Consider the following 19,462-nt stretch of genomic DNA (forward strand, 5'->3'; position numbering starts at 1 on the left):
TAGAGTCACTGGTAGGCACACCCTCTGTAAATATGGCAAGAAACCTATCCTATTCCTGACCAAATGTCACAGGCTTCTTATGCAGTTTGTTTGAATCATTGCTGTAAAAGTCAGACTTAACAGTCAGAAAATAAAAAGTGATGCTATATTTGATACTATATCATATTTTGTCCTCGTTTTCTCCTCATCATCTTATAAAAGCCTCAATTTTGATCATAGATTTTCTGTTTTAACCCAAACGATTGAGTGACTTCACAGATAAATCTTTAGTAAGTCATAAACAGCATCAGTATATATTTTAGTGCACTGCAGTATGTAAGTTAAACTTCAAGTATGCCAGTGCCTGGATATCTCTGCCTCTGGCACTTTTAGCCAAATCATTGGCAATATTCTATGGCATAAGGAGGATTTCCTGCTTTTGGATTTTTACTCTTGCAAGTGAAAAATTCCACTTCGGCTCCTTACTGTTGAAAACTCCCCCTTCTCCCTCCTTGTGGTCTTAACAATCTTCCTTACTATTGCTCCAAAATTTTTGTGAGGAGGTGTGCTGCCAGCAGGAGGAATTGCTAGCAGATGAATCCATTCCCAAGCCAGGCTTGTCCATTACCTGTCGAGAAACGCTTGCCCATGGGTAAAAACATGAATGGGCATCAGGTTGTGGGTACAATCAATCCCACAACTGTGCTAAAATAAATTTGGTCTTTGTTTTCTAATCCCACACACCCGATGAGGTTCAGATTTCTAAAGTTTAATGTCTCAAGACAAAGGTCAGTATTTACAGGCCTCAGGAGTGCCAATTTCATACAACTGCTGGTAAGAGCTGTATATTTTGGACTCACTTTGTTTAAATTGGCAGGTTGGAAACTCACAACTGAGAAAGGAAATTATTAAACCGATATCGATGACATTGACTGAGATGTATCTGGTGGGGTTAACTAAGCTTCAATGTAAATATGGCTGTTTTAACACAAAGTGGGAGGGGAGAAATGTTGATGAAATAGAAAGAAACAGTGGTGATCTCCTTCTAAAAGGTACTTGATGTTATTTCTAAGATTACTTTGTCTAGACTTTCTGATGTGCTTTTCACTTATTTATACATATATTCTAGCTCTTGTAAACTACAATAATAGAAATTAAAGGGAATTACTGAGAGCAGCAAAGCAGAGGGGAAGTTTTTCTTTTTTTATTAATTGAAAATAAAAAAAGCTTGTTTTAATTAATCTTGCATATCAAGGAAATCCAGTTTGCCAGTATGATTGGCCTTTGCCTTGTGATTCATTAAGCTGGAAACATAAAGGCAAATTCCCCTCACAACATCCTTTAATGAGGGTTTTGTCTTTTTCTGTTTTCCCTGGAAGAGTTGACAGATGAAAGCAAAGAATGGCCTTGTCTCATTGAGCACAATTTTTCTTGGGAGAATCTGACCAGTGGCATCTGAATAACCAGTTGACTGTCATTTTCTGCAGAAAGACCCAAGGAACTACAACAATGATGTGTAAATTTTTAAAGTTCAAAAAATACTTTCCTTAAATTATTAATGTACTGAACTTGAAGTGTAACATGTAATGCTGTGTATCCCTTCTTTCTTCAAGCTAAAAAGAATTGGAATGCCCTGAATTTTGCAGATTAGTCCCCCAAGGTGATGAAGGATTCAAAGATTAAATATGGCGAGAGGGGGGAGCTTATGGATTCAGATTTTTAATTCTTCAGTTATTGGTCTGCATCTGAGACAAACAGCACTGGTGACTCTCCCAGCACTATGAGTAATGCATTTTGTCAAAGCCTGCCTAGGTCAGTTATGAAACCCACCAGACCCCCTCATCTCCCTTGAGCCCAAAAGCACTGCCTATCTGCTTTTTATTGCTGCTGGAAAGGTTCCTCAGCCTTTTTCATATCTCCCTTGGTAACTGAGAATCCACATAAAGACATAAGGAAGTAGGGAACACAGCCAGTTGGAGTGAGTATATCCCCCTAGCAATCTAAAAATTATGTAGAATATGTAAAATTGCCTTTATCATCATGGCAGAATTGCCTGAAACAGGGCCAAAAATCTAATGTTGAAACTGGGGAGGTTGGCATGAGGGAATTCTTTTTGAATGATACATCTGGTTAATTCCTTTTAGAGGTAGTTCTTTTTTACAATATAATCTCTTAATTCAATTTCTTTTCAGTATTAATTTAGAAAACATGATTAACTAAAGAAATCAAATGAGTTTTAGAAATCTGTTAGAAAACCAAAACAATGTTTTGATGAGAATAATTTCATTTGGGGTATTTGTCATAACTGAAGTTTAAGTTGGTGAATTAAGTTGAAGGGTAGCAGGTTCTCTCACCACTAGTCCAACTTACAGTGTTTTACTTTTGCAAATCAAGAACTTCCAGTACTTCCATACCTTCTCTTGCTTAAGTTAGCTGAAAAAAGTTTGGTATAAACATCAGTTAAAAGTTGCTGAAAAATGGAACTGTGGTGGCATTTGTGGGCATGTGTCTCTGTCCCATATGTGCAAAAATTGGCTGCATCCTGTAAGACTTTTTAAGTGAAGTGATTAGCTCATCTCAGCAGTACAGTTCTTCTGCTCTGGGTTCTGGCCTTTATGTGTTCCTTCTTGCTCACTTGCTTTTGCACTATATTAATTGCACAGGGTTGTCAGATGCTCTGTAAACCAAAATTAATAGATCTGTTATATAGTTTAGACTACAAAATAAACTTTTCTCTTACTGTGAAGAGACACTCCTCCACATAAGCATATGGACTAACAGCACAGATCAAATTTAAACAGACCAATAAGCTGCAGCCATATAATAAAGTCTGCTGTTTTGTTGTTTTTTTTTTTTAGTGAATATCTCCAGCTTCTTTCTGGTAGGTTGGGTAGTCTCCACAAATCACTTTGAATTAAAAAGAGAGACTATCATTATCTCTCACAGTGGAACTTATATTTTGACTTTAAAGTGTCCCAGATTCACTTCTGTGAAAAATTCTGGGAGATGAAGTGCAGAATGCCAAGCAGGGGCTGAGTGTCACAGTTCCTGAGTCGTTTTACTTGCTGATAGAAGTAAATGTTACTGCAAAAGTGAGCAATCCAATGTTAATGTCAGCTAGTAATCTTGGTCATACATCTTGCAGGGTACTACAATGCTAGTAATTGTTCTTAATAAATGATAGCTAATGATGTGATGCATTCTCTCTGCATTCTTTATTTCTCTCTCTCTCTCTCCAACACGTTTAGTTGAAAAAAACGTGTTTTACCTAAAACGATATATCCAGATTACAGAAATTGTATGGGAACAGAGGCATATTAGAATATTGATAAAAAAGAGTGAAAGCGGCCAAGAATTCCCCGGGATAAAACAACATACTAACAATATTTATCCCAATAGCTTGGCTGCAAATTACAAAAGAGCAAAATAACATACAATTCACTTCAATGTGTAAAACAAATAGTGTTCTAAGGATTCATTACCAACTACTGAAAGTGACAGTGAAAAAGGGAAAGACTGGTCTGCCAAGTAGGCCGTTTCCAAAAGTTTCCTTTTCCTTTGATGCAAAGTCTCTACTGCATTTTCAGCAATGCAGACTTAATGCTTTGAAAGCGTGTTCCCTGCTGAGTGTTTGTAAGTATGACCACTTCCTCAGCTCATTCTCTCTGTACTATTGTAAAAAGCCTCTGTTGCATGTTCTGTTGCACTGCGTTCTCCATCTGGCTCTATCTGTGCCTCCACAGAGTCAGCTGGAAAGAGGGTGAGATAATTTGTTTTGAGAAAGAAATTCTCCCCTTCTGAGTACCCTTCCATGCAACCAAATGTGCCTCCATGATCTCACTTTACACATGATGCATGATACTGCTTGTATGTGTGAATACACATATATATGTGAACAGGACAAGACTAGCCACTGCATAAAATCTTGCAACTGAATTTGCGCTTACTCAAAATTTTTGTGCTGCTCAAGTGGAGGTTTTTTTTTTTTTCCCCCAGTTCATAGCTATTTTCACATCTGTGTAGATGATGGACAGGCACCATGTCATGAATCGTTTTTATATTGATAAATTAATTCAAAAATAGGACTTAGGAAGAGTTGTAGATAAATTATCTGTAGTTTACTTCATCATTAGGATCATTTCATCCTAACAAGGCCAGACTTTTGCTTCCTTTTTAAATCTAGGAAATGGACTTTAACATTTCTGATAAAAGAGTCTTCCTTGTCCTGCGTCCTACTCATGTGGTGATGAGGTCTAGATCTCTAAATGATTTAGGATGAATCCAGTCCACTCAGTAAAACAGAGGGACACTTCTTGAAGTTTAAATGGAATAAAAGATTAACCAAATCTAGTGCCAAAAATGGTATGATATTTTAAGACAGTCTAAAGGAAAAAAAGTGTCCAAACAAATAGGGTATAACAAATATGTAAGAAGTTCAAACTATAAAAAATAAAACTGGTAGCTGTTTACTTAATGTTATAGATTTTGACAGATCAAATCTCTGTTTTGCTATTTTTTTTACTTATGGATTAACAAAATATTTATAATGCCTTGCAGGTTTCTGGTGCAGTATCTTTCAGAAAAACAAGCATATTGGCAAGATTAGGAGTGGTCACGCTCTCTGTAATGATGCCATCAGTTTGAAAACATGGAGTAAAGCCAAGCTGCTTGAGTGTGAAAAAAAGATGAAATGGAAATTTCAGAAAAATATGCTGATACTTGCCTGGGATGCCAACACTGAGCAAGTTTGGTTTGCCACAGCCAAACCCTAGAAAGAAACACGATCTGTCCTTCTATAGCAGCACCACATAGCGCAAAACAGTTTTCTATCATCTTTTTTGAAAGCAATTAATCCTTGTGAAAAGGAATTGTAAAGATCCTCATTAAAGCGAATAGAGAAATTTAGGGTGTACAGTTAGCCTGTCCTGTGAAAAGCATTATTGGTGGTACATACAAGTTACCAAGATTAGCCCAGTTACTTGTCTTTCAGGTACCACTGTAGCACTTGTCACATTAGCAGTGTTTCCCTTCCCGTCCTTAGACTTTACACCTCGTAATTCAAACATGCAAATTCAGAAGTACCCCAAACCATTCCTCTCCCTCCTTTTTAAAATGTTTTGTGCTTTTATCTTTGTTTTTCAGAGATGTTGAAATGCATGACCTACGTATTTTCTCTTTTCTCTGTTACTGAAGTTTAATACTAATAAGCAATATCTGGTTCTTATACAACAATTTTAGTAAATCTGAGATTCTTACAAACTTTTGTGATTTCAACAGTTGACTCAAGGCATTATGAGAAAACTAGGAAAAATGCAATTTGCCATATGAGGGTGATATACACAGACAATGTAATACAGTGTAGTTTGGGCTAGATCTACAAACGTCCCTTCCAACCTCAGTCCTTCTGTGATTCAGCCCACGGTACTGATGTGGAGAGAGGAAAAAGGCAAAGAAACAACCTGAGAAGGGGAATAGAATTTAATTTGCCCCTCTTCTTTCTCCCTCACTCATCTAAATTTACTCAAAGACCTTCCCCTCGCTCCATTTTATTACATTAAGAGCAGCAACTACACAGAGAGGATGTGAATGGAGACTCATAAGAAATGAGAAGGAATAGTGAGCACCATCAGGATGCCTTTCTTATTGATTTCCTCTCCTAAGTACAGCATTAAAAAAAGCCAAGAACATTGTCTTGAAACAAGAGGCATAACCATCTGCTGAACTAATACTCCAAAATCCAACTTTGGAACTAGTGGGAAATGTAGCTTATTTCTACAGTTCATAAACATTCACAATTTCAGCCAATTAAATTTTTATTTTCCCAGCATTTATATATCTTCAGATAAGTGTTTGCAACCATTGAATTTCTACTTGTTTGTAGTTTCAAATACATAATATGCCCCCAATTCTTTTTTTTTGTGTCCTAGACATTTTGTTTTGGAACAACCAACAAAAACAGCAACAACAACAAAACAAATGAATGTTTTTGGATCTAAGGTCTGATTGTTTGAAAAAGATCAGTATGTTGGTGCATCAAAATGTTGCCAGATCAGCTGTCTTTCTTCCTCCGAAACATATGATTCTGAATTAGGAGGCTTTCAAAACTGATCACAGGGAGAAAATTTGTCCAGGCAACTTGTATTGCTGTTCAGCTAGCAACATCAGTATCCAATTTTGATCTAAGACAATGTAAATTTAATTACTTTCTGTGCTTTTCTTAATGAGATGTTTTGATTGTTCACTTTATATCTGACACAGGAACTGTCACCGGTAAATCCAGCCTAACAAGAGAATTAGTCACTCATAGCATGGCTCCGATAAGGTAAAAGGGAAGAAGGTGATGATAAACAGCAGAACAAAACATAGTTTAATAATTTAGGACCTTGTCACTGTGGATTGTTCTTAAAAGTGTACTTCGATTTACAAGAACTCAGTATAAATAGAATAATTTTTCAAGTAACTGTCTACTCATTTGCAGTTTAGCATGAAATGTATAGCATGTGATAAATGAATTTAATTCAGTAGAGTCATGTTTGTGCAGAAACAAAAGAATAAGAAAATACAGGTCTGAAATAGAGGCAGGGATGTCCTGGAAGAACTCCCGGCTTTCGGATGCAGGTCAGCAAGGAGGAGTGATTGCTGACCTCAGTTTTCCAGGATATGCCAGATTGGGATGCTTTCCAAATCCTCCTTCCAAAGCATCATCTTAAAGCATATTTTTTGTGAGGAAATATTTCCCGACAATTGAATATGCTAAGTCACCTCAGTCACAGGAAACATTTCAGAGTCTTTCTTCAGGGTGAAGTGGTCAATATACAAGGGTAGCAAATGTTTGGAGGCATTTCTGAAGAGATGTGAAACTTTCAGGCTGTGCTTTGGCATCTTTGTCTTGCCTGCCAACAGCCATGTAAGCAAGGAAAGGCTGGGCTGTGCAGTCTATGACTTTCTGTATTTTCTGTCAGAAATACAAGTGTTTGAAACAAAAGCTGCTGTAGGAATGTGTTTGGCAGCTCTGTTGACTCCCTTTTTTTAGTATAGGTAAATCTGTTTAAAATGATTTAGTCAGAGAAAACAATTTTTTCAGTCTCTGGCACCGCTTTCTTACAGGTAAATGTTCTTGGCTTATGTACTTTTCTTCAGAAACTTAAGGGAATCATTATGTGAGAGCTCCATGGTAAAATACTGGCAGCAGAGCAATAGAAATAACGCTGTAGTCTCCAGGATATATTCTAATAGATTTCTTTTTGTTTTATTATACTTAAAACTAACACTGGAAGTTAGCCCAATTGCAGTCTCCGGTCTAGCATTGTTTATAGCTATTATCATGTGCTTTTTAGATCCCTCTTTGGATGACATGCGAGGCCCACATCATGAAGTCAATTGCTGTACAGGATGTAATTTAGATTTCAGCTCTTCTTATCTGTTTAAAATAAAATGATTATATTGGAGGAGAGCCTAAGGGAAGATTAGAAGTTTTGTATCAGAAGTTGAATATTTTCTTTTGTTGTACATTCTTTTTCTAAAGAAAATGGTATTCATTTAAAATAATGTGTGTTCTGATAAAAAGACGCTCCTCTGAATTAAAAAGAAATTCAAAAAGTATGTATGTATGTGAGAGGAAGAGGGTAATCTTCATTTGAGTGTTTAGTCAAAGGTTTTTAACTCCGCTCATTCCGCTTTGTATCTTGAATGAGATAGTTATCTGTAAAACCATATTGTAGTATCATAAATAACAGATGGTCTGTGGTGTTTAGTGAGCATCAATTGCTCACTAAAAATCTTGGAAAATCTTCTGGGGCTCCTCTTCACAGACAGGTTATAGAGCTATATTATAGTCTCTGTTCTAACCAACAGGTCTTTGCCTTCTAAGATAGTTCTTGCCTATCTTTAAACCTTCTGTAATTTGCAGTGTCCAGGCAGTAGAGCCTCATAATTATAGTTCTGATAAATCCTGTAATGCCTCTTATTCCTTGCATCACAAAGTTATCCAAAGACACAAATCATTATAGATTACAAAACTGTATAGCTTACATGGGTGTTAAAATAGATGGAATAGTCTGTATCATGTAGAATGTGATAGGAACAATACAATAAAGTTTTTGTCCAATAAGATCATCCAACTTTTGCCCCGATATCAAGGAGATGATTGTTTTTATCAAGAATACTTCAAGTACTTTTCTAAGAACAAGGCATTATCTATTAAAGGGAATTCCTGTAAGCCTCCCGATAACAAATATATGTGCAATAAAGCCTCTTTGTAAGGCCAGGCTGGCCAAAAGACTGTAAATCTTCTTTTATTTTCCAGAAGTTATCAAAAGAGTCTAAATATGAAACTGTTATATTCAATAAACTGCCTGCTATCATGTCTATTAAAATGCAGAGTGCCAAAACTGTTAATGTTATTGAGGAGAATGGTCATTGAACTGGCAAGAGGTAGTTTTCTTGTAATTTTACGACAGAAAAGTATGTTCCATTTTCAGTATGTCCTTCCAGTAAAGAAAAAATAAAAATGAAAGATTTGTGATAGCTGTCAACACTAATGGGCACTGCTGTCCCAAGTCAGAGTTGCCATAGTTTTGCAGTCATTTGTCTCATGATATTAGTGCTTCTTTTCAGATGTGGATACCTGACTATGGGAAGCAGATTAGCACCATCAAGCTTCCCTTCATGCTTCCCATTAAATAGACAGTAGTGAGGATTGGTGTTAAGTGCAGATTGAAGAAGGATTTGAGCCAACTGTATAGAGTGACAAACCTCTGTTTTAAGTCACCAATGTCATCTATTGGAAAGGCAATGAATTGTTAATATGCTGTTATTCCAGATTTCTAGAAGAACTGATGCGACGTGGCAATTAGGACGACAGTTAATGGCCACTGAGGAGGAAGACAGTTTATCAAATCCTGTACTGAATGTGACTAATGGAAATTATACGTGCATCCTTTTTTATGCTAGTAATTTCAGTCTCGTGGCCAACTCTTCAGTATTAATAGATTTGACAAATATAACATTTATAGATCAGAATGTGGACATTTCCTTCTCGGAGTGCTCAGACACCAACTCAACGTGAGTAGTATAAGAAAATTCATATCATAATACATGATTCTAACAGCTAATCAGAAATAGTGGAGGGGCAACAATTTAATACTAGCTTCATTATTTTCTTCTAAAGAATTCAGAATAAAAAAGCTGAATTGGAAATCTCAGTAGACCAGATGCGAGTCAATACACAAAAATTATGCAACTGCAGCTTCTATTTTTATTACCTTTTCTGTTTCACAATTCTGAGTTTCCTACTTTTTTATAAGAAGGTGTTTGGCCCACATAGGGTTTTCTCTGTCTTACAGTCACACAAATCTCCACTAGCATTAGGGAAGATGATAATTTAATTGTAGAATTCTCTTGGAGTATTGCCAGATCCCAGGTAATAATTCAGCATGAGTGAAACATGCGCTCTGTTTTCCTTTATTTCAAAGAATGAGCTCAAGAGTAACAAAATATTTCTGTAGAAGCATTTTGTCATATTTTTTCTGCTTACTCAATCTTTGCTATATGAATTTTGTAATTGCCTGTTGATTTAGAATATTTCATTTGACTTAAATGTCATAACGATCTAATTGCAGCTGACTACTCTAGCATTAAATTTTTTTTTTTTTGTCTTAGATTGTCATTAAAATACACAAACCCAGTGAATGGAATCAACAGTCTGGAGATAAGGTAACTTATGATTTATTCTTAAAAAAATCTTAGTAAAGTACAAAGAGTCTGTTTGTAAATTAGGACAAAAACAGGAGAGAAGATACGGATTACCCACCTTCAATAAAATCCAATTATTTGGTGGTTTTAAAAAGAGATAAAATACTCTGTATGTCATTAAAACTTGTTTTGATAATTTTTCCCTCTGTCTCTTTGCAAGTCCATCTTTCTTCTTTCACTGAGTAGAAACTAACTGCGCATTCTAAACATCTGTAGGCAGAACTGACTCTATCCACTTACATACTTAGCCCTCCTACACAGCAGGGGACTGAGTGCCAACAGTTTCACATCATTCTTTGTCTTCAGATATAAGAGTGAGGGGAATCAGACTCTCAGCAGTTCTCATTATGAGCATGGTATCTCCAGTTGGCTTTTCCCCAACTATACTCCTACGCTGCTTTTGTGAAAATGTAAGCACATGGAATTTCTGCAGAGATGTTACTTTACCAAGACACTCTTCACGAACCAGCCTAAGTCTGCCTGCCTTCGCTTCCTTGTAGGAAAGCTGGAAGTGCAGACTGCCTCTCTGGTGAGAGAGATGAAGCATAGACCGAAGTTGTAACACCCAATGAGTACTAATAGCTAATGACAGTTTCACTTTGAAGTGTTGTAATGTAAATAAATAACTAGCTTAAATGAAATACTGTTGGGATACAAGGTGTGAGGTGAGTTATACAATAAAGGGGAAATTCAGTAGAGTGAATCGTTGAAAGCAAAATAGAAATGACTAGATGGTAGCCAGGATATGTAATAATCCATTCATCTGAAGTAGCATAAGGTTGGAAGATGCAGTATTAATGATATTGTTTATTCCTTCTGTCACTGAAATTCTAAGAGTTAGTGCAGTGGAGAAATGGTTCAAAGCAGCATGTAAGTACAACAATGCTGCCATTTGACCAACCTGACACCTTGTAGCAAAGAGGTAATCAACAGAAAGAGAGGATAATTTCAGAAATCTTTTTATGTTTTGATATATCCACACGACAATTGATAAGGGATAATCTTCGAGAAAGCAGGTGGTGTAGTGGACAGAAGAAGTACTAATCTTCTAAAAGATGGTAGAAGGCAGGCTTCTCTAATTTTACTTACTATGTAATTTGACCTGACTAATTTCTACAACTAGATGATGATGTTAAAAAAGAAAGGACTCAACTTGATACATCTTTGGCTGAATGTTTAAACATGTAGTTAGAAAAGATTTTGCAAAGTTTATATCTAAAATCACAGGTGGTAGAAGAGGAAATAAACTCAGTACTTATTAAGTCACTTTTTAATGATTGTTTCAAAGTTACTTGAACTCCTGAACCTGGTATTAATTCAACACAAAACAACACAAATAACAGGGTGTATCTTTAGCATGCAAGGTGATCATCTTTTTAAAGCTTTCTGGGCTTGATATATTCTAGTTTTTGTTTTATTTGAGATCACTGGAAAGTTTTCTTTATAAAGTCTTTTGAGGATACTTGGCAAAGTAAGACAAACTTTTCCATCCATATGACTATGTAAAGCTTTCAAAAAATATTAAGAAGAAAGAGATGACAGATGGTGAAAGGTAGTAATTATTTTAATACCAGGTTCAGGAGTTCAAGTAACTTTGAAACAATCATTAAAAAGTGACTTAATAAGTACTGAGTTCATTTCAAAGACAATCATGACTGTCTCATAAAGTGTCGTCTGAGATGTTCCTGTGCTGTTTTAGTCTTCTATTAGTTAACACAATATTACATAGCATATAATGCAACTAATAAGGTATACTCCACAGAAACAGAACAATTCATTCATCTTATCATGATTCAGGAACTTTATTCACTTTGTCTATTCCAACAATATAAATTCTCAAGAACTTATTCTAAAACTCAGAGAGACATTTCAGTCTCTATTTGCCCCTTTCTCTTCACTTTAACCACATTTCTTTTTCAAGTTAACTCCTTAGCGAGATTGCAGTCTGCCTTAGCAAACAGGGTACAAACCGTACAAAGGGCAAAAAGGTGGACGGAGCAGAGAACAGAGATCCATGACCACAAATTTCTTTCAAAGGCCAATGTAAAATCATAGAATAATGTTTCTGTTGAGTATATCTTATTAGTTGCATTATATACTATGCAGTATTGTTAGCAGCTGGACAAAGCCTGCTTAGTATTTCCCCAGTTATGGGAAGTACTTGAGTGTTAAGAGTCCTTGTAGCATATAGGGAATTGAATAGAATTAATCTAAGAACTGTGTTCTAAATTCTTTTGCATAATAGTTATTATCCTCTTTGGACCTTTGAGACAGGAGGGATTCCAGCTAACTTCCTTGTAGATAACTTTTCAGCTTATAGTGAATGGCTGCATGAAATGATGACTCATAGTGAGTGGCATTTAGAGTTCATATAGTATCTAGTACAAAGGGAATCTGGCCTACGACCAGGAGTAGTTAGTGCTGTAATACATAAAGTAGGCAACAGCAATGTGGCACTTTCCTTCCTGTATTGGTTCAAATACTTGATGTGAACAAAGTATGCCCTAAAAAAATTAGAGGTAGAGGTTCTTCAGATAAAATCTTTGTTGTTTTTCCTCCCCATGTCATTTGCTGTACTGTATTTGTTCCATTTTCTATCCATTCATCTAAGCAAATATTTATTAAATTATATGAAATATATGAATCTTTGCAATTTTAATGTAATCTATAATTTAATAAATGATAGTATATTAACTGTTAGTTATGTCTGCTTAAGTATGTGCTTGCTGTAGACCCTTTTATCAATTATCTGGATAAAATGCAAAGGCTAAAAGCCTAGGATGTTATCCTGCTCAGTTAATTCACTGCTTAGCATCTTAATTCTCATAAATATGTAAATTACATAAAGTGTAAGTCTAAGTGTTAGGTGCAGTGCGGAGGACAGCATTCATATGAAGGTCACTTTTGACCACCATTCACACTCCTAGCCTTTTATGCCTTTTTTGTTCATATGGTAAAGCTCCAGAGAACTTCCTTGTTTACCATTTTACTTATCTTTTGCACAAGGGTGGAGAATGCACCTACAAGCTGTTGTTGGCATAAACATTTAAGTAAATTTCTTTATTTTTATAACTGGCACTGTCTTAAGGTCAAAGATATTCAGCTAATACCTATGACATTTCTATTCATACATCACAGAAACTTGATTCAGATTATACTGTACCTCAGGACAGAGGCCTTCCTTCCTTGATACAGAGATTACTAAATGCTTTAATTTATATAACTTTAGCATTACAGCAACAGAATATTTACTTACAAGTATCACTGAATGTGCATTAGATATAATTTGAGTGGTCCTTTTTGTTTGTGATGACTGCTGCTGAAGGTTATATGAAATGGACTGTTTAGAATCAATACATCAGGAATAACATGAAAAAAAATCCTTTCCTGGTTCTAGAATTCCTAGGATTTAAAAACTCTTGAGAATTATGAAGTTACATGAACCAAAAGCCACATATATTAAAAAAAAAGGATCGATTACTGTAAAGAACCTACCCTGTCAAATTTTGATCCCACATCTGATGAGCATTGTCTGTGTTGAACTAACAGTCATTGACATGTGATATGTTTTGGATGGCAACTGATTTAAATGAATGAGCAATATTCTATAATGTAGAATATTTATTATATATATCCTATAGAATATGCAATATTATGTGTTGTGGTGCACTTATAGATCGTGTTTTATTTTTCAAACTTATTTTAATTGCACTTAAATACTACCCTAAAGTTTACTTGTAGAGTTACCCTGAGTGGATAGACATTTTAGATAGTTTTTTTTTTTTTGAAGAAAGTCTACTAAAAATAGTCCTGTCCTATACTATTAATGTATACTAATTAGCAAAAAAAAATAAAAAAAAAAACCTTCAGAAAACAGTGTAGCAATATATAAATAAGTAGCACTTAAAAGTGTTAATCAACCTACAATTAGGAAAAAAAGTGTATCATTTCCTCAATTATTTCTATGTCAAAATATTTGGAAGATGCTCATTTTGATCTGATCGCAACATGTAAATAAACTCCATGCTTATAAGATATTTGAAATTGATGCACTATCACATAGTAGACCATTGCAAAAAGGCCATATATAGACCATTGCAAAAAGAGACTATTTATGCTTATCCCTGACAAAATCAGGAAATTAGGGATGCCAGTACATATACATATGCCCCCAGTGAGAGAAAACCCTATCTTCCACTGTAAATCCAGATGTTTGCAAAGGCAAATTTAGATGTCTAAGCTAAGGAGGAATTGCAGGAATAAATCAAAATCATTATCATGTCTTTCCTAAAAACATTTTTTTTTAAACCTATAATATTTTTATTGAGTACTGAAGTCTCAATGGCAGTCTCTTATATTCTGCTGCACTGATTATAAACGATTGCTAACTGATGAACTATTCTATTGTTGGAGACCCTTGAAGAATGAAAATACACTTACTTGATCATTGCCTGACACAGCTGTGGAAAACAATTGCTTATGAGATGAAACTCCAAGTAGTCATAAAATAACACATTCACAAACTCAATGATTATTAACTCCTCCTGTCCTTTTTGACTTCTTTTTTTTTTCTGTTTTCTTTCTAGATTTGTAATGACCAACATGTTCTATGGAGGCTCGGCTAGAAACTGGTCCACTTTAGAGTCAGTTGAGATTGTACAAGATGATAATAAGTCTGTGAAGTTTAATGTTTCTGACATCTCTGCTCCCGCAGAGTATTCATTTCATTGCCAGCTGGTGGGAACAAGCAATCTTTATCCTGCAAGGCTGATTCCATTCAACGATGAAGCCAAAAAATGGGATGTTTTCATTTCCAGGTTCCAAGTGAGTACACATCGCCATTTCAGAGATAATTCCAAGAACTATTATTTGTTATTGTAGGTGCTGAATGGCATACATTCATAATGCCCTTACTTTCATTTCAGTCTGCAGGAAAATGCAAAAGAAAAGCTGTTCCCCCTAGGTGAGCTATTCAATAACGGGGAAAAGAGAAGGCAGTTGTTGAACAGTAAGAATGTGAAAGCACAGCCGTGAAAAACAAAAAAAGCTATGAAGCTGTCCACAGAAAAGAAAAAACAATAAAACCAAATGTGCTTAATCATGCAAAGAATGACTAAGTCCCATGCCTGTTTAATGAATTGGGCTGCTATTGGAAACGTGGACCTCTCAAGTGGGTGGCTTTATGCTGCTTGTTTTCATTGGATTTCTTTGCACTTTGTTTACTTAGGAAAGTACAGCTTAGTGTGGTTATGATTTTCAAGAACATAGAGTGTCTGAACTCCTACAGACAGAAACAAAGCCCAGTGTAATTAGATTTAATGGAAGTTTTGCCATTGACATCAATTGGGAGCAGCATTGAGTCTGAAATGGCCCAGAGAGAAAGCAGTTTGCTCTTCTTTGAATGAGATAAACATTTTCCAAATATGTAATGCAGTAGTATAGACTACATATATGTGGTGTAAGTTATTACTTCTTTATTATTTTGAGTATTGATCTTTATTTAGGAGGAGCACACCAACATCTATATCTTCAAACAAACCAAGGGATCTCCCTAATTAAAGAGATCATGGAAATGACAGGAATAGTTCCAAGTCAGTCTCCATTTGTCAGAGTTAATCTGATGCCCGTGTTAACAGGATACAAATGCTAATACAGATTTATGCTAATACAGATTTATTTGTTGGATACCACAAAACAAAATTTTAGTGACCTATATCCATATTTGGCATTTATGCTTAAACAATGGAAATCTCTGAGAAACACACTAGAGAGAATCAGCCCTTCCCATCCTCTACACATACTATCAGAATCAAAAGATAAAAGAATGCAGAAATCCACAGATTCCAAGATCAAGTCCCATTATTTTTGAGAAACTGTCTAGCAGCAGTAGGCATCAATTTTGAGAAGGTTCTTGGTGATTATATTTCTTATCGGAACATTTGAAAAAAATAATGACTGTCCACATGACTGTACTTTGCCTAGCAAACTGGAGTGTGAAGCAAAGCCTTTGACATCATTATGGGCAGGGGCTATGAAGTGTCCACTTACAACAGTCTGTCTTTCTTTTTTTTTTAGAATTTCTACACACAATGATACTCTTATTTTCTCAAAGTTTAGATATTGTACCATCTTGAGCAGGCATTCATTGGGATCTAGATCAAGAACAGAATGAACAGGACTCCTGGCTTCCTTACAGTTTTGGAGCAGCAGCTTCTGGCTCTCGGTTTCTCTTGGGGAAGGCCTTTTTCTCACACTAAGTCTTCACTGTGGAACACAACCTGAAAAGCCCTGTTCTGATCATTTCTCTTTTATGAACTTCAGTAAAACTGGAAAGTCATGATTTGGGGCCACTTTTTAAACCTTATCTGAAATAGAGCATGCCTTTCTAGATTCCTTCCACTGATAGTTCAGTCCAAATTATCTCAACTCAGTCAGCTGAGATATTAATCTTTGTCCTAAAATGAAGTTTGAAAACCCCCAAGCTCTGTTGCAAGATAAGAGAAAGTACCGGGGATGTGCCTACAGATGTGTAGGCAGCACAGAATTTGGCAGCTGACATGGAGGAACTTGTTTTCCATGTCAATGTTAAGCAATGAATCAGAAACGAAGTTTCAGTGCCTATCTAGCTGGTATACTTGAACTTTACTTGTTGACTCCTGCAAACAATTATTAACATATATATATAAAAAACAAGTATCAGAAGCACATAGTTCTTGCACAGCTAAATCTTGCATAATTTATTCCAGACTTTTTTGAGGCTAAAATATTTCGAACATCAGTAATTAGGTGTAGTGTACCTTTAAAAGCAGTGAAAGAACAGAGATTTGCTTAAACATTTTATAAAAGATAAAGTGCTATGGCAAATCCTATAAAAAAGAAAAAAGAAAAGAACAGAAAATGCAGACTACTATAACTGAGAAAAATGATGCTGGTCAAAGCACTAAAAGCTTCTACAGGACAGGGGTCTCTATCAAAAGACTTCTATATGCATAAAAATTAAAGAACACATTTAAGTATTTTTAACTTTCCACAGGTAGAAATGCTGCTAGAAATCACACTTGTATCTCCCAGCTGGGATCTTACACTCCCACAGAAATGATAAAGCTTTAGAAAAAAAATAAAATAAAAGAACCATTAATATACTTCATCTCCTTCTTAAAAGGTAGACATAGCATTTTAAGAATGTGCAATTAAATCTTTCACCTGAAAGGCTCAATAGGAATAATTCTACTTGGCAAAAAAAAAAAAAAAAAAAAAAAAAAAAAAAAAAAAAAAAAAAAAAAAAAAAAAAAAAAAAAAAGCAATCAAAAAAACCCAGTATTTCTGGCTCTAAATCAGAAGCAGTAAATCCTCGCTAAACTAAATATACTTGCTAAGTGCCTTAGAGAGTTCTTGTAAATATAGTAACAAGAGCTTATTGTTTTTCAGTTGTTTTTCAGGCCTTCACTCTTTTCTGTGAACCAAAACGACATAAATCATCACCAGCTTTTTTTTTTTTTTTCTTTCATAATTGGCATTTCATAGCTCCAGTTCCTTCTCATCTGCTGTCTAAATAGTGGCTTAACCAGCAAAGGCCTTGGTAATCACCTGTGCTCTATAAAACTGTGTGCAAATAGTTATCCAACCCGAAAGCTTCTTTTTCTTATAGTGGAAAAGAGCACATTATAGTGGAAAACAGAACATTTTTGCCAGTTAACTTTCATTGTAAAACTTGAGGAGGGCTTGCAAGAGGCCCAGGAAAGCTTGTCTTGCCCAAAACAACCTACCTTATATACTTGTCTTCACTGCAGTGCCTGCATAACCCTAGAAACTAGTTCTGCATATGACAAAAGTTTGTTAATCAGCATTTTAGGGGGAATAAAGATGTCATTCTTAACATATGCGTTGCATACACATTGACTTTAAGGTGCCAAAGCCACAAGTGCATGCAAACCTGAAGGGCTTAATGAGATAGCATTATATGCAAACCAAAGACTAAAGTCTTCACTGTTTGCACCAAGACTTTTCCTTGTAAGTACAAATTTGGTTTTATTACCACAAAACTATCCAGTTTACTCACCATAAAGCAAGGAGTAATCAGTGTGTAGAAATATATAATAGTAGAAAAATATGATCTCCTGCCTCATCACTTATTGGTTGGTGAGGAGAGTGATTTAAATGAAGTCATTTTATGGAAAATGATTTTAAGGTTTTGATACTTTCCTTAAGCATACATTTCAAAGAATATGTAAATAGTATATAAGAATAGTAGCCATTTTATTTTTATTTTGAACTGATATAGGAAAAGCTCAGAATCTGATTCAGAATCAGATTAACCCAGACAAACTCAGCCATCAATCATTAAATGCATTTTAAAGTAGGCTTCAAGAGTTTTGATGTTAAAAATCTGCTGCGCCTGAAAAATTTCGGAGTCTTTCAACAAATATCGTCATTTGGAAAACCTTAATGAATGTGTTTTTGAGTGCTTTGAGTCTCCTGGTGGTTCATTGAGCTAATTCGACTTCACATCACATTTGGAATATTACTTTTAAAAGTAGCTTAAATTTCTGAGGTGGGAAACACAACTTTGCTCCTGTGCTCTGCACAAAAAAAGGGAAAATCACTATGCAAAAATATTAATTCTGAGTCTTCTTAATGGTCTGGGTGTGAATAGTAGTTAACAGGTGTGGGTTTTGTATGGGCCAAATACATCCTGAAAGTAGGGTCTGTGCTGTATATTTATGTGCACTTACTTACACTTTTTTCTTTCTCAGCTTCAAGGCTTCAACATTGAAAACAACCAATTTTCCTATGCGAGCGACTGTACAAGTTTCTTCACTCCTGCCATCTGGATGGGCTTGGTGACCTCTGTGATTCTGCTGTGGATCGTGGCCTATGGCATCCACATGATCATGCAGCTCACAACAAACAGCAGATTTGATGATCCCAAAGGTCCAGCCCTCTCAGTTCCTCAGACAGAATAGGAGTGGACTGAGTTAATGCAGCTTCAGCTCTTCCTGGTCTGATATTTGCAGTTTTATAACCTTTCTACTCTGCAATAAATGTAACCTGAAGAAATGCTGTAGCAGTAGGAAGGGATATTTAAGCCAGATATAAAAAGGATCCTTTTGCTTGGCAACAGTAATAGTTGTGTGTTTTAGTTTTGTATTAACGAACATCAGTTCATTAATAGTTATTTTTGTTAAGGCTCTGAGATGAGACTGTAGAAGTTACTGCTCTGTCCAGCTGTTAGAAAGACCAGTACGAATTTCTATCAAATTAAATATTATTGTCAAAGAAAGGATATCACAACAGAGCTACACTGGAACTATTTATAAGTTATTTATTCACTAAGACTTTATATTGAAATCACTGAAGTCTCTTTAAATCATCTTTAATAAGAATAACATGTTAACATTACAACTTAAGAAGCCTGAATTGTGTCTTCTCAGTTTTTCCCCGGCAAAAATCACACAGAAATGTAAAGAACTAGTAAACTACAAGGCACTAAAACAAATGATCTTGGAAAGTTTTTTATTTTTTTTCAAAATATATCATGTTATTCAGATATGATACCACAGAACAGAAGGGGAAGACTGAGGCTCTTAGGTCATCCTGTGCTGCTGGTAATTATGCTGAGTAAGACTGATTCAAAAGTTTTCTTTTGGCCATAGGAAGCTGATGGAATTATTAACCAAGGTAGGTCCCGGTCCAAACCAATCACTGAGTTGTATTTAGCATCAATAATAGC

The 19,462-nt window shown here is 35.5% G+C and overlaps 1 protein-coding gene across 1 annotated transcript in view; it reads left to right on the top strand.

Annotated features, from left to right (window-relative positions):
* ATP6AP1 (ATPase H+ transporting accessory protein 1) overlaps window positions 1-19,246 on the top strand; it is a 49,842-nt gene extending 30,596 nt beyond the window's left edge. Inside the window, exons 8-11 of the mRNA XM_026051682.1 lie at window positions 8,801-9,042; window positions 9,640-9,693; window positions 14,319-14,556; window positions 18,486-19,246. Coding sequence (XP_025907467.1) covers window positions 8,801-9,042; window positions 9,640-9,693; window positions 14,319-14,556; window positions 18,486-18,695 — 744 coding nt within the window. The 3' untranslated portion in view covers window positions 18,696-19,246. The remainder of the gene's footprint in view (window positions 1-8,800; window positions 9,043-9,639; window positions 9,694-14,318; window positions 14,557-18,485) is intronic.
* The last annotated feature ends 216 nt before the right edge of the window (window positions 19,247-19,462 follow it).

This window comes from Nothoprocta perdicaria, unplaced genomic scaffold (genome assembly GCF_003342845.1).
Source record: "Nothoprocta perdicaria isolate Ctin4 unplaced genomic scaffold, notPer1 scaffold_79, whole genome shotgun sequence".
Taxonomy (NCBI): Eukaryota; Metazoa; Chordata; class Aves; order Tinamiformes; family Tinamidae; genus Nothoprocta; species Nothoprocta perdicaria.